Genomic DNA, 27,500 nt, shown 5'->3' with positions numbered 1-27,500 from the left:
GATTGTGAATGTGTGTGAAAGAAAGTGTGTGTGTGTGTGTGTGTGTGTGAGAGAGAGTGAGACTGTGAGGATGTTCAGCTGCTCCAGTCTTCCATGACGTTTCTGGGGTAGAAGGAATGAACATCCGTGGAAACAAAAGACGAGTCCAGGAGTCATAAAGGAACACATTCATATTCACATGTGTTTATTTGCCAGGAAAAAATATTTGTTTGTGAAAAGAATATGTACAATGTCAACTGTGTGTGTGTGTGTGTGTGTGTGTGTGTGTGTGTGTGTCTGTGTGTGTGTGTGTTAATGTGCACAGGGACAATATTTAAAGAGCTTAAGAGCTTAAAAGTCATCATGTTCTTCTAATGCACCCTCATTTTTGGTCTCACTCTTATTCGCGCTGCAAACAGATGAGATCTAATCGACAAATGTGTCTTAGTCATCAGTGGCTGCTGTTGCCATGGCAATGCAGATTCCAAAATGTCCTGACTAGTGGGGTTTGGGTGTTAGTCAGCGAGTGTGGAGGTGCACTATGGAAACAGGATAAGAGCACAGACAATAATATAGTTATAACCAGGTGTGTTTATGTGTATGTGTGTGTGTGTGTGTGTGTGTGTGTGTGTGTGTGTGTTTATATATCGGGATACTGACATGGTAGTGTGTATTGTACTGCTCTGAGCACCTCAGTAGGTGCAGGGTTACAAAATAATCCTCCAGCTGAAAGCCAATAGCAATGTTGTGTCCAAAATCCGACTGTGCATGAAAAAAAGATCTAATCTTATGCAGTTTAATATTGTGGACCTGCCTCATGCATACGTGTGTATTAGTGTAACACAATGGCCCTGGTGACACTGTGACACTATCTGGGTCTGGTTTTGTGGCTTGTGTGTGAAATATGATGTGGGTGTGGCCTAAACTTAAAGTATTATTATTATTATTATTATTATTATTATTATTATTTATTATTATTATTATTATTATTATTATTATTATTATTATTATTATTATTATTATTATTATTATTATTATTAAATATGAACCCTACCACTGATACCTAGAAAACCTGGAGAAAAGATTTACGTTGAAACGGCCTCATCCTCAACCTCAGCTCCATCACTCCAGTTCATACTGTAATTGGTCTCAACTTCTCAACATGGACCTTTTTTTTGCTCTCAAATCATATTAAAACATTATTTTTCTATTCTACCGGTTTGTGTTATTTTCTAATGCATTTGATTGGTTCTGTTTTCCCAGAATACACACAGACTTAATTAAAGCTTAATTAAAACCACGGTAGCCGTGTCTAGGTCCTGTTAATTCACCCTTCGTCTGTTCCCTCCCTTTGTGTCCTGTGTGAGAACAGTCCGGTTGCTAAAATCACGAAAAGTGCGCCCCCTGTCTGTATCTGTTTTTGTATTCGCTACGTAGGAACACGTTATTATATCTATAACCGTTAATAATAATGTGCATGATTGTATGTACGAAAACTCCAGGCCATCCTTAAAAATATTCTTGTTTGCCGTAACCCGACCGACCCTGTCAATTTAGGACCGACTCGATTTTATTTATTTTTTGGCTTTAAGTCCGACCGACTTGCCGGTTGTAAATTTGCGTTAAGACCGACACTTTTTTTTTTTTTACTCTTCAAACAACTAATACAAAAGCAATAAAATAATATTAACGGGTTCGGGCTCCATAATAAATCTAAAAAAGGTCATTAAAACAGCTCGACACCGCTTTAACTTGGCACGAAGTTCTGTAAAAACTGTCCAGCATCAAAATAAGGTTTGCGATGATGCGCCCGAAGGCACGGGTTGAAGACCCAGTCAGTGACGTCACGATATGCTAATTTGTTTAAAGTCATACCTACGTAATCTCCTTCACCAAAATCTTACTTTTTTTCTTTTCATTGAAACTTGAAAAATAAAATAATATAGCCTACCGACCTTTTTTTTTTTTTTTTTTACTGTTACTGCAAACCAAAATATTTTTAAGGATGGCCCCAGTATGAAATTTTACGCTAGGTGAAATTAACAATGAGGCAAATGTGTATAAATATATCATAATACTACTGAGAGTTCATTCTAAAGAGACAACAGCATCTTTTGCTGCTGCCTAGTAACCAAAACTGCCCCAGTAACACAGCTCACACTGCGTAGGTACTAAAAGTAGGCCTCACACACATATATACACACACACAAAGCACAACAACAATGCACACAGGGTCTGTTGGTGATTTCTCAACTGAAATAATAATCTAATCAGTGCTTGTCTTTTAATCCGAAGGTCTGATTGGACGGCTACGTCGCCAGCTCTCGGCAGATGTGAGCTTATTGCAGACCGAATGCGTCACACCGTTTCCGTTATTATAACAGGAAATGATTTCTGATCTCTGCTGAGATTATGATTTCACAGCTGACCTATTTTAGATATGCTGTGTCATAGCGGATCAGAAATCTCATAAAAATATGTTGCCAGACATTAGTACATCTCTCTCTCTCTATCTCTCTGTCGATCTCTGGATCTTTGGATCTCTTTTTCTCACCAGTGAAGATGGGGCAGAGTTTCTCCCAGCAAGTGATCCCTCCTTCTGAGGTAAACTGGCCCAGTGCCACCTCCAGGAAGAACACGGGAAGTCCTCCACCAAACAGGAAGATGAAATATGGGATGAGAAATGCACCTGACCAACAAAGAGAGAAAGAGAGAGAAATCAGAGAGAGAGAAAAAACAGCAAATGGTAGACTACCATAATAATAAGCAAGCAAGAAAAAATTATTTAAACATAAAACTGCTTCTATAAACATTCCTAGTTAGTCTAGATGTGTGTAATCAATATCAGGTTCGTAACAAAATGGTTCAGAATGGAATCCATAAAATGCATCAGATTTAAATTTTGAATCAGAATCGATTCATTAAAAAATGTTCTGTTTAAAATTTGAATAAGTAAATTCGATAGTGGGGCACGGTGCCCTAGTGGTTAGCACGTTCGCCTCACACCTGCAGGGTTGGGGGTTCGATTCCCGCCTCCGCCTTGTGTGTGTGGAGTTTACATGTTCTCCCCGTGCCTCGGGGGTTTCCTCCGGGTACTCCGGTTTCCTCCCCCGGTCCAAAGACATGCATGGTAGGTTGATTGGCATCTCTGGAAAATTGTCCGTAGTGTGTGAGTGTGTGAGTGAATGAGAGTGTGTGTGTGCGCTGCGATGGGTTGGCACTCCGTCCAGGGTGTATCCTGCCTCGATGCCCTATGACGCCTGAGATAGGCCCGAGGTAATTCGATAAGCGGTAGAAAATGAACGAATGAATGAAATTCGATAGTAAATTGTTCCATTTAGATTCTGAATCAGAGTTAATTCTATAACACATTTTATAACAAAACATTCTATTTCCATAAAAAAAAAAATCGCTAGTCACAAACAGACTCCTTCTGTATCGAAATAGAAAAATGAGCACCAGAAATTTCTAAATTAGTAATTAATATCAAATTAGTGAAGTGTAAGAACAAATTAGTGAAGTGTAAGAACAAATTAGTGAAGTGTAAGAACAAAAAGTTTATTTTTGTGCAGCACAGTGACACATGTTACTTTACATATAAACGCACACTTAAAAATGAAACAATCATTTAACAGAACAGCAGAAATATTCATGAGCATGATGTACGGATGGTATTAGAGATGACTGAACTTTGTCCCCATACGGTCGTCCGGTTGGGCCATCAAAGCCACCCTTCACTTCAAGGTGGAAAGAACGAGTATCTTTGGATCGTGTTTACACCACAGAATTCGATGGAGACTGGCTTCGTTAACTTTATTTATGAAAAACAAAGTGAGCTCTGTGTCACTGCTCAAAACCACAAGTCACCTTTGTTATTCTGAGATCATAGGGGAACAGGGTGGGCAAACACACACGTATCTATACCAAACACATCTATAGTGATATATACATACACATGCCTACAGGAGATACACACTGTAGAAATATATTTAATTTTTTTTTTTTTAAATGAACAAACATAAGAAGTTACTCAAACACTGACCTCCACCGTTCTTGTAGCAGAGGTACGGGAAACGCCAAACGTTACCCAATCCAACAAAACCACCAGCTACAGAGAGCAGGAAGTCCAGTTTGCTGGCCCATTTCTCCCTCTGTGGAGGTTTTCCCTCTGCCTCGTCCTCTGGCCTCGTGCCTGGACTTTTACCCGGGGATGGCTTTAGCGTGTCTTTATGGAAATCCTTTAGACACTGCAACTTTTCTTTCTGTGCCATACTAAAAATAAAGAGAGAGAGAGAAATCCCAACTTCAAACAACAATATGAAAAAAAAAAGTGCGCAAGTGATGTATGTATGTATGTAAGTATGTACTGTATGTGTGTATGTATGTATGTATGTATGTATGTATGTACTGTATGTATGTACTGTATGTACTGTATGTATGTACTGTATGTATGTATGTATGTATGTACTGTATGTATGTACTGTATGTACTGTATGTATGTATGTATGTACTGTATGTATGTACTGTATGTACTGTATGTATGTATGTACTGTATGTATGTATGTACTGTATGTATGTATGTATGTACTGTATGTATGTATGCATGTATGTACTGTATGTATGCATGTATGTATGTATGTATGTATGTATGTATGTATGTATGTATGTATGTATGTATGTACTGTATGTATGTATGTATGTATGTACTGTATGTATGTATGTATGTATGTATGTACTGTATGTATGTATGTACTGTATGTATGTATGTATGTATGTATGTATGTATGTATGCATGTATGTACTGTATGTATGTATGCATGTATGTATGCATGTATGTATGTACTGTATGTATGTATGTATGTACTGTATGTATGTATGTACTGTATGTATGTATGTATGTACTGTATGTATGTATGTATGTACTGTATGTATGTATGTATGTACTGTATGCATGTATGCATGTATGTACTGTATGCATGTATGCATGTATGTATGTATGTACTGTATGTATGTATGCATGTATTTATGTATGTATGCATGTATTTATGTATGCATGTATGTACTGTATGTATGTATGTATGCATGTATGTATGTATGCATGCATGTTTCCCACAGTCCAAGGCAGACTTAAAAAAAACATTTAAGAGCATATATAAAGGAAAGATTCCCAAATTCACCAAGAAGACATTAAAACAGAAACATTTGATTATAAAAGAGCAAAGCATGGGTTAAGCCATGAACCTTAGGCACAAACGTTGGAAAGAGTCTCCTTCAGGCCTAAGACGATGCCTGTGAAGAGCCTGAATGTGTGGACTTGCTGAGTGGCAGTGGATATGTGGGTTGAGGTCATCGAAAAGATCAGATTCATTGTTTCCGTTGACCTGTTGCTTGGTGAGGAACTAAGGAAGCTTACAGCAGATAACAGTGAGCTGCTCATGAGATGAGTTTTCTCATCGTGTGGTGAATTTCCATCCTGTATAAATATAGAAAATGTTTTGTCTGTCGTTGCAGTGTGAGGTACTGGAAATGGCTTGACATAAAAGCCTAAAAGGCTGGAATAATTACGAGGTGAAGCTTAAGTTTACATTTGAGGAAAGGCCGTGACATAATTTGTTGGAATTTAAAAAGCAAAAATTAAGAATATCTTGCAAAAAAAAAAACCTAAACATTTTTATACTATTTGTATACCATTTTTCCTCAGGGCCCTATGTTTGCAAGGTCCTGCATTCCCTGAGACTAATATACCACGAGTATTAGTGTCCTGTGCTCCCAGGGTCCTGTGTTCCTAGCATCTGGTGTCAATGTCTAGCGAACTGAGGGCCCTGTCTCATTTGATCTGTGTTTGCCTAGAATCCTACATTCCCATTGACTTCTGTATTGAGACACCAATGTACCCACAGCCTTTTATGTCCAGGGGCTACGTTCTCAAAATCCTGTGTACTTTGCATCCCAGGCTCCTGGGTTCTTACCAGGGGTATCTTATCGAGGGTCCTTTGTACCCAGAGACCTATATTAATTAAATCATAATATTTGTGTACCATTTTTCCTAAGAGCTCTATGTTTGCAAGGTCCAATATTTCCTGAGACTCATATACATTTTAGGTGCATCTTGGGTACTGTGCTCCTAGGTTCCTTTATTCCCAACATCTGGTGTCTCTAGTGTCTAATGAACTGAGGGTCCTGTCTTTTTGGATCACTATATTCCTAGATAGTCCTACATTCCCAATAACCTTTGTACCTTCTCAGGATTCTTTGTATCTAGTATCCCATACTCTCAGGTTCTTGAGAACCCAGGGTCCTAAATAGCTAATATTACAGTCAGATTTCCTCATTTGCTTGGTTCTATCCATGTACCCAGGTTTCTACTGTATATACCTGTAGCCCATTGTTCCAAGGGTCTCCCTGTGATCCCAATTTTAAAATTTCCAATTGTTCCCTATAGTTTAGCATATAGCGTGCCTCAATTCGAAAGCTATCTTATGTTTAGCAGGCTGTACATTTTACTATTGTATTTTGAGCACCTATCTAATCGGATTTTAAAATCATATATTAAAATGCATCGAAAGTCATTCATCTTGTACAGCTGGTTATACAGTAGTCATGAATTATTGGTGACCCCAGCACCTAAAATATTAAGGCAATATAGATAGAATTCATCTAATATCAGAATGTCACTGGCTAGCATTACCACAGCGTGCTTTATTTCTCAGAAAGAATTTGAACAAAACTGTCTTTAAAAACAGTATAAACAAATAACACGACTGTGTGGTTGGAATAACAAGTGCCTGGGGAACTGCCAGGTAAAGATAATGTAAATTATTTTGGGTCCTGAGGGATGCGATGAGGTAATATTTGTTTAAGCTCAAAACATCAGAGCGACATTTTTGAGAATGACTAAGTCAACGAGAATTTTGTAAATAAAAAGGTACACTTTACACATAAACACTTTAACTGTTGTTTGAGTGAGGCGCTCTAGGTTTCGCTGACTGACTGGAGTATTTTATCATGACTATATGATGTGATGGCTCAAACAGAACAAGACTTAAGGTTTCCTGATTAATGAATTAATTAACACAGAAATAAATATGAACTTCACCGCTATGGTCACTAAAAAAAAAACACTGTGGAAAAATAGTTTGTGAATTCTGACTCTGAAGCTCTACAATGTCAGCTACATCAATGAAACGCATAATTAGTCAAAATTTGGTTGCAAAATTTGTTTGTCACACAGTTATTATATTTGCTTGCACCTACCTTGAGATTTTGCTTGAGACTTAAAGTAGTTTGTCCTGGAAATCTACCTCTGGTCTATACACAGTAACAACTAACAACGATATACATTTACTTTGGTATGCTACATATATGGCAACAGGCAATGCTAAGCGAGTGTACAGAACAGTCTATAACATCACCATGATTATCAGGAATGATTGGTTTGATAGTGCAGAAAGGAAACGTACCCATAGTTAGAGTTTTATTTTAGGTTGAGTTTGAGGGAAAGTGAACAGGATAGGTTAGGATTAATAAAATCATTCACTTCACCCAATCACGTTTAGCAATAAGATAAAAAAAAAAGAAGGGTGGAAAAGAATCGGTGTAATTCCAGAGCACAGAATTCAATAGACAACCAGCATTGCATACATTTTTCCTTATCTGTAAGCCTAATGCTGTTGTTTAGCTTGAAATCTTTGTAAATAATTTGAGACACCCCAAAGAGGACATGCAAATTGCTTTTCGGGAAGCTTTTGAGATCTCACTGAGTTACAAATGAAATGTTGGTCCAGATTTTTTCTGTAATTTCTGTAATATTTAACAAAATCATAAACATGTACACGATATTGCGCTCTCACTTTACATTTGATGGCTATAGTGAATGCCAATAGAATGCATTTTGAAGCATAATATCGTGTATTCAAAAAGTGTGTTGTCACTTCCATATCGAAAAATGTTTACTACGATTACCTTGCTAGTGATAAGTGACATGTAGTGAGACCCAGTTAGCATCATTCCAAAGAGATTATGCTAAAGGTTTCCCGTTAGATGTCGTTCATTTCAAAAAGTTAGCCACATTAGCGTTTTTACAGCAAATTGCTCACAATGACATTGTTTAAATTTACCTGAGATTTAGTGTAGCAAACTGCTATTCTCAATCACTAAGACAACTCTTAGAGGTTGTTATATTGTGTACACTGTTGTTGTTAACTGAGAATACGCAGGCTGATATTGCCAAGCGATATGATAGCTCCTGGTGGATTACTGTTTATTATGGGTAAATAAGTTGACAGTGAATGAGTTCAATCAGCCGTAGGAGGCTAGCAGTGAGATCGAGTGGAAGGAATCTAGAGAGAAATGTAACACCATAGCAAAACCTGGTGATTATCCAGAGAAAATCCCAAAAGAATGTCCTTTTGAAAACTGGACCTTATAGGGAAGGGGTGGGGGGGGAGGTCAGGGAGATCAGCACTCCTGCAGGAACATAAGCAGCTAGTCAGCCTGCTGATCGTGGGACTGAACAAAGAAATGGAGCACAGACTTACTCAGCCATGGTGACCTGATGGTGGCTGATGGTCGACATATTGGACTGGTTTTATACCGTGAGCTCGAGGCAAAATGACACGGCTGTAGAAGCAGGCAACAGTTAATCCAGGCAGGAAAACACAAGGCTTCTGCAAGTTAACCAGAGTCAAAACCAGGCTGAAGTTCAGCTCAGAAGAAGGACATCATAATCCTCACACCAGCACAGATGGTGTGAAACATGGCAGTTGCGCATAGCATCATGTGAAACAAAATACAAGACAATACAGAAATTAGTCGAGGACATAGAATACGGCTTTTGAATCACGCGGGTGTCTGCTTGCTATCTGATAGAAGATACGATTATGCTGTAGGAATAAATATTTAAATGTCAGCTTGTCCTAAACCAAACATCATTTGATATCACATTGAAATAAATGGTACAATGGACGCAGCTGAATTAAACTTTCAGAAAAAAATTCTGGACATTCAGCACTCTCTTCCTCATCACCTTGAGTAGATGACATTTGCTGTTAACCTGTTAATAAACCTACACTCATGCTTTTGGATGCCTCCTTGTGCAGATTTCAGCTAAAAATTTAGCCTAGTAAAAAGTAAGTGCTAATCACGAAAGCCATCATTTAGACGCCATCTTCAACTTTGCATCTGAACCAGAAGAGATTATAACATGGCAAAAATACAACTGTATCAAACATTTTCTTCACCTCAGTAACTGCTAACTAAATGTGCTACCAAAACAAGCTTATTCCAGTGACTTTTGTTTATCACTACAAAATATTAGCTAGCTTGGTAGCATTTAAAAGTTGCTCCAACCCTCTCATTCTCTTGCAAACAAATGAAGACTAACTAATAAGCTAGTTAATAAGGTAATGAAAAAATCTTTGATATTTGCTCATACTGTTACTGTGACCACATCTGTCATCACTGAGGTAATTATCTTGGTGAGGTAATCATCTATTTCTTTGTGTGTGAGGTTGTGTTTTGTGGTTTGAACTATAAAACCTTTAGCTAGCTAGCTTTTACATTTCATTTGGTTACATACAGATTTCTTGTAAATGAACCAAGTTTAAATCTGTTCAAACTAGAATGCTAATAAGGCTACGTGATATGATATGATGATCATTTTAGGCATTTTGAGAAAAATGCAGATATTTCATTACCCTGGTGTGTCTTGTTGTTTTAGTTGTTTTCAACTACATAACGAACTAGTGAGATTTTTATTTATTTTTTTACTTTTCTGCATTATTGCAGCTCTTTTGCAAACAAATAACAAGTTTGGTCAAACTAGCAAGCTAACAAATAACCTAGCTAAAATGTCCTTTTATATATCTATTATAAATGAGGTGATTATTCTGTTAAACTGTTATTCTGTTAAACTGTGTTAGGTAACAAGTTGTTTTGAACTAAAAAACCTTTAGCTAGCTAGATTTTAAATCGCCGGGCCACATACAGTATAGCTGTTTTGTAAACAACTTGTTAGAGAATATGTTTTTGTTTTGTTTTGTTTTACTATTTGCACTTCTGGTAGATGCTAAGATCGATCAATCGATCTATCGATCTATTGATCTATCTATGTTAGAGACATAATTCGTGGCATACTTTTTGAGAACATAAAAAAATAATTTTCACTTGGGTAAAGTTATTGAAATTCCTTTTCCGCCAAGCGGTTTTGTGCTTTTTAGTGAGACTTTCAACATTTTTAACCATTTTTAGCTTAACAGATATGCAGGCCATATGCTAGGTAGCTTGACAATAAATGGTTTGCTGCAAAAAAAATATTATTCCCCTGCCTAAAAGTCTAACTACTCATCTGGTTTCATTAAATGTCGCTTTTAGATGTAGCTTTTGGAATAGCTTGTAGTTTAGGTTACTTGCGAGATACGCTTTAAAGTATATTGACATTGTGTCAGGAATGGCTGGGACTATTCCCTGCGTGGACACTAGGGGGACATTCTGGTAGGCCTTGTTTGTATGTACCAGCTGCCTTTGTTTTTGTTTTGTGTTCACGTGTGTTTGCCCCGTCCCATCTTTAATCTGTCCCCGCCTCTGCACACCTGTTCCTTGTGTGTCTGTGATTGTCCTCCTTATATATACCTGTTGTCTTGCAATTGTTTTTTTTTTTTTTGCCAAATCCCTGTCTTCAGTTTGCCCGTGTTTTTGGTTCGTTGGCATGTCTCCTGATTTCTGTTTTGTTATCTCAATTGCCTTGTCTTCCCCAGTGTTTTTAATGTTTGTTGTTTTGTTTGTTTTTCTTAATAAGCCCCTTTTTATGTTATTCCTGCAACTTGGTCTAGATTTTAGTCACCTGTGTTTTCTGACACGATGATGTAAAGTTAGCATAGATTGTAAAACTGGTAAATCTAAATATGTAATGATAATATTCAATCTTACAGACTTGCCAGAGTAATAGCATTAAACCTACTTAGCATTACATAAACCCATTCCTAGAGGGATTATCAGAACCCCATGAAGATTTCAAGTCAAATTAACCCCTGGAGGATAACAGCTGCACTCTGGGGCAGGATGTGGGATTTTCAACTTTAGACCTGTTCAAGGGCAGCACTACAGAGCTGTTGTTTCAGTTCTTTATATGATCTACAGGGACATTTCATGTGGATGTAGAGCAGTTAAGAGCATAATATTTGCACTGGCCTGACCTTTAATCGTGGTTGTAAAGCATTAGCCGAGTTATATCGTAGGTAGTATATTATTAAATGTGTTGTCATTGGTTTATGGTGCAGTGTGGTGAAGCATTTATAGTGCCAATAGCTTGGAGCTTTAAAGTGGGTAATAGGTTTTTATTGCAAAATGGCACAGTATAGCCAAAATAGCATGTCTACTAAGGATCTATCTTCTCTTAGAAGCACTCTGAGCAAAGGCACAGAAAGCAACAAAACTCATTTGAAGAGTGTTTTAATGGGACGGACTATTAGACTTTTCGGTAAACAGAAGATGCACTCACTGCGAACAAGCCCGATGTTAGGTGTCGATGTTTAATTAACACCTAATTCAACATGGGAATTTTGCTTCACGTTATCAGCAGGGTGAAAAAGGACTGGTTAATTCAATCTGCTCTGACAAAAACAGACAAAGCAGCCATGAAGTGACGTCTCAGAGCAGATTAAAATAGCACCGGTTTTGTGTCAAACATTTGGCCTTGTATGCCTCTTTCATGGCTTAATGTCAAGATAAATTGTCAATGTAGGATTGGTTATTGAGTTATGGGTCTTGTGTCTGTACAAAGTCAGACACTACAGTCAGACCTTTTGCCAAAAAAAAAAAAATCCTCATTAGTTCAGAGATACAGTATATTTAGTACATTACTAACCTCTGTTCATTTCAGCTTTTAATATGAGGGCAAGGCAAGTTAGGGGCATGTCATTTACAAATGATTCACTCATTTGAACAAATCTTTAAAGTGAATCTTCTGTAAAAAAAAGATTCAAAGCTAGAGCTGATGCTAAGACATTCACAGTAGAGAGAAAAGTTCAAAATGGCTTCAAAACACAATTTAATATATTTAAATGTAAATTACGACTAAAGGAACATAGTTTTAGTAATCCAAGGACACACAGAATGACTTACTGTAAATATATCAATTATGATGTTTATATATAGGATAGGTTAAGCTGAATCAGGTTGTAATCACCGATTTGTGCGTTCAAACTAGATCAAGTTACTCATTACTAGTTGTATGTAGGTGTGTAGCAATGTCTACTGATGTCTCCTTTTTTTTTTTTAATAAAAAGAATATATTAGCTATATATTAATCCAAAAGTCAAATATTTAAACATATATAAAAAAAACTAATAAGTACGAAAACTACATGCTACACGTCACACTAGCTTCATTGACAGATTAGCAAAGCAAGCTAATGTTAATTCTACATACACTCACCAGATGCACTTACAGGTACTTCCTTTATTCATCTTCATAATATAATAAATACACTGAATAAGAAGTCATATATAACAGTATAAACCACAGTTTTTTGACATTTAAATGGCTTTGCAATTATTAAAAATTCTCACTGATGTTTCTTCAGAATTTGGCCATGATGTGTTGTGTGATGTCATCAAAACACACATTCAGCCCATTCTCTCTTCGATTTACATGCATCCATCATGAGTACAGGTATCATATAATATATGTGTATTCACTGGTAAAGCTTTAAAACAAGAATTCAAGTAGCCCACCCACACATAAAAAAATCAAGCAAATTTGTCCTAAACGATCAAAAAGATACTCCACAAACTCATGAAGCACTGCCTATGCTCAGATAAGAAGGTAATAAACTCTGGTAAAAAGAACAAATGCTTGCCAGTGGGGTCCTTATACATACTGTTCGTCTTTTGTACCCTTAGTAAGACAATTATAATGTCAAAGGAACACGATTAAGGTACATAATTGGGCCTTAAGGACCACTGTTGTGCCTTTGAGGGTATGTCGAAATAGTTAATATCTTGGGAACAAAAACATACAGCTGCAGTTCCTTATTTACTGACAATATTTCGTTAACCACTTAAATCTGATGAACACACCAACAGGTCCATAAATGTTTTTTTTTGTTTTTTTTTACATGTGGATCTATTCACCTGTTGATAATAGTTTCACTGTAGTTTCTGAATAATTCATATTAGGTGTGAGTTCTGGAATAATATGATTTAAGGTGAATAATGTATAACAGGCTTCAAGGGGTTAAAATCCCCAGATTAGTATTGTCCTCTATATTAATATTAACTCTTATCCTTACTGTTTAGGATTTATTTACTATGAATGATAGCATGTCTACAGGTTTAAATATGATCAGCAGCCATATCGAAGCACTTATTTGTAAGAACTAGACTAATCTGCTGGAAGGGGAAGGAGGGAGGACCCACAGAAGAATCGGCTGATGAATAAGAACGAATCCTTTCAGTAAACCGAGTTTCGATTCAGATCTTTGATTAGAATCTTAAATAATCACCATAAAAAAAAAAATAAAATAAAAAAGAACGAATCGGGTTTTAACCAAATCGGGGGTTTTAAATACCATTTTGTTCACTCTGAATCAATATTATTACATATATTACGTGCACAAAATAATCTAATATCGATAGCTCATTTATGATAAACAATACCAGCGTGTTAAAACAGCCAACGGGCGGCTTCCCAAATATCTTTCTATTAATCAGAGACGTCCACTATGTAGGGTGTGAAACAATGCTGTTTAGAGACTACGTAGTGCACTAGGTATTTAGCGTGGATTTATTTGGGATACAGCCTGTTTAACGGGCACCAGACACACCGGCAGACGTCAAACACAAAAGAGCTGAACAGCTTCAAATGTGTGTAGCCTGCTCAGTAATATATGTGTGTGTTTGTGTGTGTGTGTGTGTGTGTGTGTGTGTGTGTGTGTGTGTGTGTGTGTGTGTGTGTGTGTTTTAAACACTACCACAACACACTCTGTTTTTACAAGGCGTACAAAAGGTTTTCCCCCAAAACGTCTCCATATTCGTCCCTGGAGACCCGGGACCGGGTGCGCTTTACGCAAATCCGACTCTTGCCATTAACCTACTTTCTAATCTAATTATAGCCTAACCAGGAGCTTATACGTGAGCAGAAAGCGTGCATTCATTCATTTTAGAGATCAGACATCTAGTCTACAACGTATCCGTTTCAATCAACACGTTCTAACACGTTTAAATCAAGGTTTAACCCAAAGGAAAGCATGTGAGCGCACGGAGCATCACAAGGCTCGATCGACAGCATCCTTTCCAAACATGCTTGGAGAGAAACAACAGAAAGGATAAAAGTTAAACCTTGTAGCAAGAGACAAAATAGTTGGAAACATGTAAAAGTGCAACAGCCACGCGCTCATAATAAATAGTAGACATATTACTCTTATATAGAGATACAGAAAGCCCTAATTTCCCTAATGAGAAGAGATGTCATTTACCTGTGCCGTTGATTTAATGCTCAGTCTCTTCTAGTCCCGACGTTTCTTTGTGCCGGTGTGTGTTTGCGTACGCGCGCAATCGGCGAGGCAACTACAAATAATTCTCTCTCTCTCTCTCTCTCTCTCTCTCTCTCTCTCTCTCTCTCTCTCTCTCTCTCTCTCTCTCTCTGTCTTATATGGGTAATATCGGAGAGAGTGGAAAAACACCAGACTCTCCATGCAACAGGAGTGTGTTTCTTAAAGGGACACACACGCGCACGCACACAGGAGCGCACGTTAATACGTGCTGAACGCGCTGCCGGTTTTAACGCACAGCTAATCTATAGTCTCATTTAATCGTTCACTTTCATTTCACCAGGATCACCAGACACGTTTTACAAGTGAGCCCTAAACTGGAAGTTAGCATCAACAACATTCAGAATTTAGACACAGGACATAAAGTACACTTATAAGACAATTAAAAAGAAGTAGAAGAATTTATATACTGGTTAAAACGAGAAAAAAAAAAGTAATAAGAAAGACATAGTGTGGGATTAGGTGTTTTATGTCAGGTGGACATAACATAAGCTTTGTTTCCATGCATGTACAGCTATGTTGGTCATCTCTCTCTCTCCCCCCCCCCTACCTCTGTCTGTCTGTCTGTCTCTCTCTCTCTCTCTCTCTCTCTCTCTCTCTCTCTCTCTCTCTCTCTCTCTCTCTCTCTCTCTCTCTCTCTCTGACCTTACGGATGTTGCTTACATGGCTACATTAAACATTAGATCTTTAACTCTAATTGTTTTATTGAGGTTATTAATAAAAATGCACATTAAACTTCTGTTAATTCTATGAATCTAAGCAGAAAACAGATAAGAAAAGAAATGAACTGTCTCAAATCGTTCACTTTATGGCCTGTACGTGACTAATCGGCCTGTCTCTCACTGTCTCACTTCAATCTGCTTCTGTCTCTCACTCCATCTTCTCTCTCTCTCTCTCTCTCTCTCTCTCTCTCTCTCTCTCTCTCTCTCTCTCTCTCTCTCTCTCGCCTAGGGGCAGAAGTGATTGTGATGGAAAAAACAAGGTTAACCACAACAACCAACAATTACAGATTACAGGCAGGCTTCACAATTTCAGTTAACTAAATGGCACAAGTCAGGTGTCAGCTGTTAAACCTCTTCCCAGATATTCCTGCAGCTATTTTAACGTTGCCGTAGGTCTCTTGTTATATCTTATATTTAGTCCATATTTAAAGGACGTCTTGTTTTCGGTAATGTCACTCGGTGGTGACCTTTTGAAGCATGATCTTGCGCATGCTTTCTAAGCTCTTTGCAGACCATGGCTTCAGCAGCCCCAAGCTAATATCAAGAAAGTCTTACATATTGACTGTTCATTAGTTTAATAGTTTAATAGTTTAGTCACTTAATTGATGCCAGGTGTATGATAATTATGCCTCATTCCAGAAGGGTGTGTACATTTACACAACCAGGGTACTATCATTTGTTTTCTTACCTAAACCATTTCTGTTTGTTTTTCACTTGAATGTTCTTGGTCACTATATCCCATTAAAGATAGAAAATGATCTGACAAATGGGAAAAAAAATGATGTCTTCAAACTGAAAGAGAAAACCAGAGAACCTAAAGGAGGGTGAAACCCCAAAACACAAGGAGAACATGCAAACGGAGGAAGTGACACGCGGGAATCCCAGAGGTGCTGCGACAATTTATAAAAATGCACTACAACCTGACGGCTCAGGAGCATCGCAGACATTCTAAAGACCGACATCAATGACGACCGCAAACCGACTTCATTAGATTTATGTGCTTGTTAAAATGTTATTGCATGTACCTCTGCCAAATGCTGTAAATGTACCGTGGGGATCCATCAGCATAATGTTTGACACAGCATAATCTTTGCTGGAAGATTTGCCAAAGCAGGGATTAAGATATAAATATATAATCATTTTGAAAGCTTTATGATTTTATGGACTTGTTTGTCTTCATTTTTGACTCATCATAGACTTTAGCTTAAGTAGACCCTAACAGATTTTCCTCAAGAGTCAGGATTCAAGTCAAGAAGCTTTTATTGTCATTTCAACCATATATAGCTGTTGCAGTATAGAGTGAAATGAGATGACGTTTCTCCAGGACAATGGTGCTACATAGAAGAAAGACAGAGCTAAGGACTTAGTAAGTTAGTCCTAGATACACAAAGAGCGTCTGTGCAACCTGGTGCAAACAGTGCAGGACAAATGACACTGCAAACAAACAATATAAGTGATTGCACAAAGACAATACACAAAAGCAGCGCCGGCCAGTGTGAATACTGTGTGTTCTATATTGCATGTGCAGAAGTACTGGAATGAACACGATGTTATTTTTGTAGCAGTTATAGCAGCAGTTTGCAGGTCTGGTATGGTATGGTACGGTACAACCTCATACTTATACAGGTATGTCTGGAATGTTACTGTCTTCTTCTGTGGAGTATCTATCTTGTCACAAATATCATCACAGTTATAAACTGTGACACCGATCCACAGAAAACTAACACAGTGAGTAATGATTCTTCATTTGCTTTAATAACCCTGGGAATGTTCTTGTGGTTAACCTATGAACCTTTAACCACAATATGTCTATTGCAAGAATGTAAAAAATCCCGATGGCATGACATTCATTCATTCATTCATTCATTCATTCATTCATTCATTTTCTACCGCTTATCCGAACTTCTCGGGTCACGGGAAGCCTGTTGAAGGAGATCCGCAAAGTCGCCATCAGGACATTCATCCATTCATTCATTCATTCATTTTCTACCGCTTCTCGGGTCACGGGGAGCCTGTGCCTATCTCAGGTGTCATCGGGCATCGAGGCAGGATACACCCTGGACGGAGTGCCAACCCATCACAGGGCACAAACACACTCTCATTCACTCACGCACTCACACACTACGGACAATATTCCAGAGATTCCAATCAACCTACCATGCGTATCTTTGGTCCAGCGGAGGAAACCGGAGTACCTGGAGGAAACCCCGAGGCACGGGGAGAACACAAGGCGGAGGTGGGAATCGGCCCCCCAACCCTGGAGGTGTGAGGGAAACGTGCTAACCACTAAGCCACCGTGCCCCCCCGGGTTTATATTTTGTGCTTATATTTCAGTGTGTGCTAGTACCTCTCTCTCTCTCTCTATCTCTCAAACACACACACACACACACACACACACACAAATAACCATCTATAAAAGGATCCGCCTGGTCTACACCTGAGACCTTTTGCCACCACAAACCTTTCACAAACTCATTCTTAGGAAATCAATCAGTATGTAACACCTTGGAGGTGAGCGTACCTCACCTGACCAGGGGATATCCATCCTATCACACAACACGATGCATCTCGTCCATTCGATACGTCATTATACACTTCAAAGAGGTGCCTGGGGTATAAGTCGGGTGTGATATTTAGATCAGGGCGAGATCCTGAAAAGGACAGAAAACACATGCTCACTCGTTCCATGTTATACAGCATTCATTAACGCACATTCTGCAGACAAAATGGCATTTTAGCAAGTCAAAATATCTTGTAGATTATTAAAACCTATTTCTAGATATTTGTACTAATTCCAAATATGAAATAGTCTTATTCAATTGGCAATTAATGTGGCTAATGTTTAGCATTTATCTCTGAAGGAGAAGCTCAATTTTTATTGCCAACAGAACAAGAAAATATACTAAAACAATACTGTACAGCTCATTTTGCAGTGCAATTATTTGAATTGTTTATTTTACTATTCATTTAACCAGAAGACACATTTTACACGAGTGAACCATGGACAAGAAAATGCCATCAACACAAGGACATAACAGTAAAAATATCAACAGGATGAGATGCATGAAAAATGGTATGGTTCATTTATGTGTTAAATAAATTGCATACCATGTAAAACTTGTGGCACTTGAACATGGCACTCGAAGAGAGCATGAATGCTTTCAGCGAATCGGAATAACGAGCACGAGGACGTAGAGAAGCCGCGCATGCAGCATCACGGCCTTGGAAACCAAAACAGCGGGGTGTGTTATCACACGATCTTTAGTTACACACAGGGTTTCTTTCCTATTTGTGTGGTTATATCTTTCCATTTCCATTTCTTTTGTGGCTCAGTTTCAACACTCTGCAGTGCTGAGCTGGTGCCACATGACAAAGTCAATGTTCTTCAGTTACCGTTATGTTTTTTTTTTACCTTAGTGTTATGGACAGCAACATGACAATACACTTTTTTTTTCAAATCTAATTTTATTTGTTTAAAATAGGGCTGGTAATTTAACGCGTTAATTAGATTAATTAATTATGCAAAAAAATAACGCGTTAGTATTTTTAACGCATTTAACGTGCCCCGCCCCTCCCCTCCCCACACCTGTACCAACGACTACACATCTTGCAATAAGCTGTAGTGGCGAGTTAGTCAAGCATGATGCCAAAAGATCTGTCTGGCTTTCTGAAGGGCAAATTTTAATTCAAAACTCTTTCCAATGGAGCCAATGATAAAAACCAAAGTTCTTTGCGTTCTCTGCAATAAGGAATTTGCATACCATCCAAGTAGTTCTAGCATGAAATACCACCTGAACTCAAAACATATTGCGAGCTCTGCAGTTAGCACAACCCTGGATGCTGCAGGCAAGGTCCGCCAAAACACGCTGACTGAAAACCGCCACAAATTAAGTAAGTCGTCCACAGAAACACTAACGAATGCAATATCTAAATGGATTGCAATGGACTGTGGGCCTGTTAATATTGTGGAAGACAAGGGGTTAATTGTCCGTAGTGTGTGTGTGTGTGTGTGTGTGTGTGTGTGTGTGTGTGTGTGTGTGTGTGTGTGTGTGAGTGTGTGCCCTGTAATGGGTTGGCACTCCGTCCAGAGTGTATCCTGCCTCGATGCCCGATGACGCCTGAGATAGGTACAGGCTCCCCGTGACCCAAGAAGTGGTAGAAAATGAATGAATGAATGAATGTCCTGACGGCGACTTTGTGGCTCTCCTTCAACGTTGCTGGCCTCTGTACAAACAACTGAATCCCTACTCCATATTTTGCTAGCTTGCTAAGATACTGTTTAGGTTTGGCGATCTTGTATCATCGCAGTTGGCCTCTGTGTAAATCAGTCTATGCTTTTCACTTCGACTTCCTGTTTCAAAAGGAACCTGTCAACAAGTATCAGAGATATGTTCAGAGTCCTCCACCAGGTCTGCATTCCTGATCTTAATAAAGAGTTACAAAACACAGCAATATTGTAAAATTTATCTTTACTTCCCTTCATAAATGAGTGCGTTATAAGGAGGTCACTGACATTATTACAGCTACTTCTCATTTCAAGGCTACATTCTTATCAAGCTTCTTATCAATATCTTATGAACCTCAAGATAAAAACTGTTTATGTGGAGGTACTGTTGATCATGTCGACATCGCAGGACAGGGGAGCTAACAGATATGTGTTATTGGTTAGCAGGGCTCGAATACCTCTGTCTCTCTCTCTCTCTCACACACACACACACACACACACACACACACACACACACACACACACACACACACACACACACACACACACACACACACACACACACACACACACACAGTCCACTTGCTGAAACCCATACAGCCACTAAGTGGGATCATCAGTATCAAATCCCGGGCATCAGTATAATACTTATTAATATGCTTTATAGTTTGATATTGTGGCCTGCCGGGTATTCTGTGAAACGATTATCAGCACTGGTACAGATTACACTTTGTCAAAAAAATCTTATAACTGCAATAGATACTTAAAACAGTAAAATAAATAATACAGTAAAATATAAGATAAACATTACTGTAAAACTACAGTTATAGTTGGGGGTTCGGTGCCTTGCTCAAGGGCACTTCGGTCGGGGTGTTGCAGGCCCGAGACTTGAACCCACAACCTTAGGGTTAGGAGTCAAACTCTCTAACCATTAGGCCACGACTTCCCCCTAAAAAAATGACATCAACAAATAAGATCAAACTGCGGGGTACAGCTAGGAAGTGCTAGCCTAGCGAGGCTGCTAACACTTGCTAACTTCGCATTCTACAGCCTACATTTCAACCAGTTCCTAGCTCCAAGTTTTTCTCCACTGTGTTTCATGTGTTTGTACGTTCTGCTTTTGTTTGTGTGTTTGTACGTTCTGCTTTTGTTTGTGTGTTTGTACGTTCTGCTTTTGTTTGTGTGTTTGTACGCTCTGCTTTTGTTTGTGTGTTTGTACGTTCTGCTTTTGTTTGCTTGTCTTCACCTAACATTCGCTAATCGTCTTTTTTTAATTTAAAGTGTGTATCGCACCACCGAACGGCTCTCGCTGCCTTATTTTGCTTTGCAGTCTGTACGGTAATGGTAATAAATCTTTTTGAATTGTACTGAAGCTAGATATTTATTTCTGTGGTTTTCAGGACAATGACTCACTGATTCTGTTCCTGTTGCTTAGCAATTTCTTATTGTGTAATTTTTCATTTTAGCAGTGATTTTATCTGTAACCCATTGTTACTTTGCTTGCTGTGTAAACTGAAATTAAATGATTAAATAAGCTTTTCTTTTTAAACATCAGTAAAAGATTTAAAACAGCAGTATGAACTCAATTGCATCAGTGTTTTTTTTTTAAAATATACTTTTATCCATACAAAGTCTCTCTCTCTCAATCACTCACTCACTCATTTTCTACCGCTTATCCGAACTTCTCGGGTCACGGGGACCCTGTTGAAGGAGATCCGCAAAGTCGCTATCAGGACATTCATCCATTCATTCATTCATTTTCTACCGCTTCTCGGGTCACGGGGAGCCTGTGCCTATCTCAGGCGTCATCGGGCATCAAGGCAGGATACACCCTGGACGGAGTGCCAACCCATCACAGGGCACACACACTCATCGTAAAAGTCTCATAAAAAAAAAAAAAGTTTAAAAATACACTGCATTGTGCTATTAAATTACACACACCTATAGTACAGTGAGAATTCTGTTAAATCCAGGATGTATATAATATATACGAACGAGCAAGTCGTGGCCTAATGGTTAGAGAGTCTGACTCGTAATCCTAAGGTTGTGGGTTCGAGTCTCGGGCCGGCCACGACCGAGGTACCCTTGAGCAAGGCACCGAACCCCCCAACTGCTCCCCGGGCGCTGCAGCATTAATGGCTGCCAACTGCTCCGGGTGTGTGTTCATGGTGTGTGTGTGTTCACTGCTGTGTGTGCGTGTGCACTTTGGATGGGTCAAATGCAGAGAACAAATTCTGAGTATGGGTCACCGTACTTAGCCGTATGTCACTTTAATTACAGTTATGGTCTGCCAAGTGATAAGTTATAAAGGCCTTTTTTATTATTGCAATATTAATGACAGAGGGTAATAACACATAATTGTTTAAGCACACTGCCAAAGCTTAAGTACAAAAGCATTACAAAAGTTCATTAAGGCAAATGAAGAATCTTCACACATTGGGTTACAGATTACTGTACATCGGATCACTGACCTGCGAGTCTGTGTGTGAAAAAATACGTACTGTGTGTAAGACAACAACATTCCAGACATACCTAGATCAGACATAAACCCCACGTATAGCATAGCTCCTGCTTGTGCCACCAAAACAGCTCATCAAGGCATAGACTCCACAAGACCTGCGTGGTATCTGGCACGGAGACGTCAGCACCAGATGCTTAAAAAAATCCTGTAAGTTGTGAAGCAGGTCCTTAATGGATCCGACTTGTTTGTCCTGGATATCCATCAGATGTTTGATCAGTTTGAGATCTGGTGAATTTTGGAGGCCAAGTCAACACCTTGAACTCTGGAGTGTAGCAGGATACGTTATCGTGTTGGAAGAAGCCACTTGCATTAGAGAATACTGACGCTATGAAGAGGTGTACTTAGATTGCAGCAGTTTGCATATCAAAGTAAAATTCACATGAATGTGGCTTAGTGGTTAGCACGTTCGCCTCACACCTCCAGGGTTGGGGGTCCGATTCCCGCCTCCGCCTTGTGTGTGTGTAGTTTGCATTTCTCCCCGTGCCTCGGGGGTTTCCTCCGGGTACTCAGGTTTCCTCCCCCGGTCCAAAGACATGCATGGTAGGTTGACTGGCATCTCTGGAAAATTGTCTGTAGTGTGTGAGTGAATGAGAGTGTGTGTGTGTGTGCCCTGCGATGGGTTGGCACTCCGTCCAGGGTGTATCCTGCCTCGATGCCCGATGATGCTTGAGACAGGCACAGGCTCCCCGTGACCCAAGTAGTTTCGGATAAGCGGTAGAAAATGAATGAATGAATGTTAGACACCTGTTGGTAGAAAAAGAGAACTAAAAGCACTAATAGTGGACCACTGGACCAGGAATCACACTGCCCCATACTCAGCATAAAAACAACTGACATAACAGTTAATGTGGTTAAAAAAATTATCTGTGGCCACCAAGATATTATTTTATCTCTAAAAATCGAATACATTTCTCGGGATATTTTGAGTACAGTGCTTCTAAACATGTCCCTTTTTTAATGACAGTCTGTTAATTATTGGTTTGCAGCTACAGCTTTATTACTCTTATCACCTTCTACCAAAGTTTATGCCCATGGACATTTATGGATTTTTGCAGACTACCTCATCTAGAATGATAAACATCTTATACAACTGAGTGGTAAGGGTCTTAAATAGGGGCCCAGCAGTGGCAGCTTGGTGGACCTGGAGTTCAATGCCTGAACTACAAGGGCTCCAGTAAGTACGTTATCTACCAGGTAAATGAAGAGTGAGCTGGAGTTAAACAGGACCATAAGATCTGTGTAATGTGGTAAATAAAACTTAAGTTTAATTAAGCCGCCACGCTGCAAACTGCCCCCCCCCCAACACACACACAAACAATCACACCACAGATCAGAGAATGAGCATGTGTGTACGAACATGTGATGTGAGTGTCTGCATGTGGACCTGTGAGAAAGCATGGGATTGTGAGGAGGGGGTATCAAATACTATACTATACTGTACGGAGACAGATGGCCGGTCCATGTGTGCCTTGCTGGGCTGCTAACTGGGAATCTGGACAAAGGGGGAGAACAACGTCATTACAGCATGATGGCATGTTGGCACAGGAAGCGATGTCTTGATGTCTTGTGTTGCGAAGCGTTTCTATCTTTCATTTTTGTTTTTGTTTTTGGTAAATGACAATTGTTTGACTCAGTAGTGCCAGTGCCGTACACCGGATCAATGACAAGACCTGATTCAGTCCCATCGTGTCGCCATGTCATGGTGTATATTATTTCTCTCATTAAGACAAGTTTAGTGGCTTATGTTTGGTTTTTAAGCTTGAGTTACTCCTTCAGCTTATTTGATCATTTAACCATAAGTTAAATGATCAATACCAAATGCACAGAACTTTAGAATTCAAAGGTCAGTCTTGAGATTTGACAATGTTGTTTGTCCTTTGCAGTGTGGACATTTTTCTCGTCTTTGTGCACAAATCAGATAATATCGACAACCTGGGTGGAAGTAACAAAAACAGGACAGTATTAACACAAAAAATTAATAAAGACTGCCACTAAAGCAGGGGGGGGGGCACGGTGGCTTAGTGGTTAGCACGTTTGCCTCACACCTCCAGGGTCGGGGTTCGATTCCCGCCTCCACCTTGTGTGTGTGGAGTCTGCATGTTCTCCTCGTGCCTCGGGGGTTTCCTCCGGGTACTCCGGTTTCCTCCCCCGGTCCAAAGACATGCATGGTAGGTTGATTGGCATCTCTGGAAAATTGTCTGTAGTGTGTGTGTGTGTGAGTGAATGAGAGTGTGTGTGTGTATGTGCCCTGTGATGGGTTGGCACTCCGTCCAGGGTGTATCCTGCCTCGATGCCCGATGACGCCTGAGATAGGCACAGGCTCCCCATGACTCGAGCTAGTTCGGATAAGCGGTAAAAAATGAGTGAGAGAGAGTGAGTTAGTGCCACTAAAGGATAAAAAAGTAAAAAGAATCACACAAAATGATCAGCCTGACAGCCCCCCCCCCTTTTAAAAGTTTTTAATTCCGTTTTTAAAAGCAAGGATTGTACCAAGTGTGTCTAACAAACAAGGGAATCTAGCAAACGATTAGTACAATTCATGGCAAGTCGCCACAAGGGGGCGTGGCCTAAAGTCTGAACGTGTAATTGCATGTAAACGATATGGATGATTATACTGTATAGTCCTAGTCATGCAATGGACTTTAATGAAATTGTTCATGTTTTTTTTTAATCCAAAGAATGTTAAAGCATTGCTTAACAGTGCTAAAGTACAGAAGGGATATAATCCAAGGACAGATATCTGTTTCTGGATCTGTTTATTCCCAGCGGGGGTTTTTTTTTTGGTCGAAATCATAGCACAGTCGGCACAGTGTGTGAATTTTGGCTGACAGTTCTTCAAGCTCAGTTTCATCACAGATCATAATTGGGCTCAGCTAGAGACATGCTTTATTTATTTAAAAAAAAAACATGTAACTTATTTATTTGTTTGTTTGTTTGTTTATTCTTATTTTTTGTACCTGCTCGTGATATCTTCTAACAAATTTAGCTTGACAACTAGTAACCCTGCGGCACTAAACGGTAGTTACTAATGAGGAAGGGACTTGTTTCATCCCACAATCTTCATATCTTCTTCATATCCTGGTCCTGATGCATGATTCTAGTCTCATCTCATCAGTTCTCGAAAGCTTGCTATATTCTATTTATTTGTATTTGTTTAGCTCATATTATCTGTTCAGTCAGAATAATGTCTAATCTGCTAAACACTAAAAGTATTGGCACCCTATATCCGTTCAGTTCTTAAAAAAGTGTTGGCACCCTGTCTATCCGCTGAACACTAAGTGTCGGCACCCTGTCTATCTGTTCTGCTTTAAAAGTATTGGCACCCTGTTCATCCACTAAATACTTAAAGTATTGGTACCCTGTCTATCCATTGAACACTAAAAGTTTTGGCACCCTATATCCGTTCAGTTCTTAAAAAAGTGTTGGTACCCTGTCTATCCGCTGAACACTGTGTTGGTACCCTGTCTATCCGCTGAACACGAAGTGTCGGCACCCTGTCTATCTGTTCTGCTTTAAAAGTATTGGCACCCTGTTCACCCGCTAAATACTTAAAGTATTGGTACCCTGTCTATCCATTGAACACTAAAAGTGTTGGCACCCTAAAAGTATTGTAACCCTGTCTAACCGCTAAACACTAAAAAAAAAAATACCAGCACCCTGTGCATCCGCTAAACACTAAAAGTATTGGCACCCCATCTATTTATTCAAGTTTAAAGTTTCTTTGCCCCTTTTCTACCAACTCTACTTCAACTTTGTCTGGGCTTCGGTGTATTTACGGTAAGTTTGAAATGAATGATAAAGTGCGTGATAAGGTGTGTGCAGCTGTGTGCTTTCACCATAAAAGTCATGTACTGCAACATTAATCCTCTTTAATCCTCAGGTGCACATTCTTTCTCTCTCTCTCTCTGTTTTTGTGTGTTGTTCTAGGAGACATTCTCACTTTCAAGGCGTGTTTTAAACACTACACAGTCACGTCAGGTTGATTTGTTAGTTTCATCACCTTGTAACAGAAGTTCATGTTAAGGTGTTCACAAAGTTTTGAAAGCATCCTAAGCAGCTGAGGCAAGGCATGTTAACCCAACACCATTGTTATTTTAGGTCACGAACACATGACACCGACATCGGGTAGTCAGACCTCATGCACTGTGACACGTGGCTTCTTTACACATACTGTAGCAGAGTTTTACCAGATGTACTATTATTTATGCAAAGAGAAGGAAAAAAAATGTCTCTGGTGATCTGTGACTTGTAATAATTATGCTTTGGCTGATATGACCGTCAATAATTTCGTCCTGCAGCTCTTAATTCGTAATTATGATCGCTTAGATCATTAAAGTGTTAATTTCATCGATGAAAAAATTATGAGAACATTGTGTGAGCAAAAATATTACACACACACACAGCTAATGCTGGATCTGTCTGTAACTGTATCTTTTGTTTTTTTTCTTCACACACAGTAAGATTTTCATTATAAAATAGAAACAAACCACAAATTAAACTCTCAATAAAGCTTATAAATTCTGCCATCTGTCCTTTTGTGTACTCTGTATTGTAATTGAACAATGTACGTTTAGTGTGTCCGCTTTTAGTTTCTTTCCTTAATGAGGAAACGATCCACAAAAACCGGTCACTGATCGACTGCAAAAAGCAGTCTCAGATAGAAAGAAATCAGCCTCAACCTCACTTGTTCCTATCTTACCGTGTGTTTTTATTACAAAACAAATCCATAACAATCCTTAAACATTTTAAATGCTTTAAATCTTTTTTTATTCCATCGCGGGGAGATTAGCCATGCTAGCACATTTCTTCAAGTAGTCTGCTAATAGGTGTAGAGAACTTACAGCTATCAGTTTAGCTTCATGCAAACTGAATAATATCTAAATCAAACCCTCACAGTGAAAACATTTTTGCATGTATGACAAATCCTAATTAAGATGTACATGTTGTAACTGTTTAACATTCTCATAGTTGAGTCATGTGTTTTAAATTATTCGGACGTTATAGTTCAGGCCTAAAAAAAAAAGAAATGCTGCACAAACTGTAAGTAAACTGTAATTAAATTAGCTGCTAACAATTTTTAGCCAATAACACTCTTGTGTACCCAAACCTGTATATTGAAAAAGGTATATCTGGCACACACTGCTTTTTGAGTCCTATATTTAAATCTGACAGACAAAAAACCTGCAATAAAATTAATTAATTACAAATTTTATTACAAAATGAATTAATTACAAGCCTGCAATTAAATCATGAAAGACATGCCTTTTTTTAAAAGCTGAAATCAGCCAAGTCTTGTCTTTCATGATTTAACTGCAGGTTTGTAATTAATTCATTTTGTAATTTTATTGCAGGTTTTTCTGTGTCAGATTTAAATAAAGAACTCAAAAAGCAGTCTCTCTCTCTCTCATTATATACAATACAGACCAAAAGTTTGGACACCCCTTCCAAAAGTTTGGACACACCACCTTTTCAACAGGACAATGACCCCAAACACACCTCCAGGCT

The 27,500-nt window shown here is 38.9% G+C and overlaps 1 protein-coding gene across 5 annotated transcripts in view; it reads right to left on the bottom strand.

Moving 5' to 3' along the window:
- Positions 1–14,733, bottom strand: part of slc6a6a (solute carrier family 6 member 6a) — a 26,523-nt gene extending 11,790 nt beyond the window's left edge. The window contains exons 1-4 of one of the 5 annotated variants that reach the window (XM_027151290.2): positions 14,453–14,733; positions 8,517–8,707; positions 4,022–4,251; positions 2,534–2,668 (exon numbers count right to left, since the gene is read on the bottom strand). In XM_027151290.2, coding sequence (XP_027007091.1) covers positions 2,534–2,668; positions 4,022–4,251; positions 8,517–8,554 — 403 coding nt within the window. In that variant the 5' untranslated portion in view covers positions 8,555–8,707; positions 14,453–14,733. Of the gene's footprint in view, positions 1–2,533; positions 2,669–4,021; positions 4,252–5,220; positions 5,453–8,516; positions 8,708–14,452 lie in introns of those variants that run through there. The other 4 variants (XM_027151291.2, XM_047799871.1, XM_027151292.2 and 1 more) reach the window with 4 other exon arrangements.
- Between the last annotated feature and the right edge of the window lie 12,767 nt (positions 14,734–27,500).

Source organism: Tachysurus fulvidraco, chromosome 14 (genome assembly GCF_022655615.1).
Source record: "Tachysurus fulvidraco isolate hzauxx_2018 chromosome 14, HZAU_PFXX_2.0, whole genome shotgun sequence".
In the NCBI taxonomy this organism is placed as follows: domain Eukaryota; kingdom Metazoa; phylum Chordata; class Actinopteri; order Siluriformes; family Bagridae; genus Tachysurus; species Tachysurus fulvidraco.
Note: the sequence above shows the minus strand (reverse complement) of the source record. Positions and strands in the feature narration are given on the sequence as shown.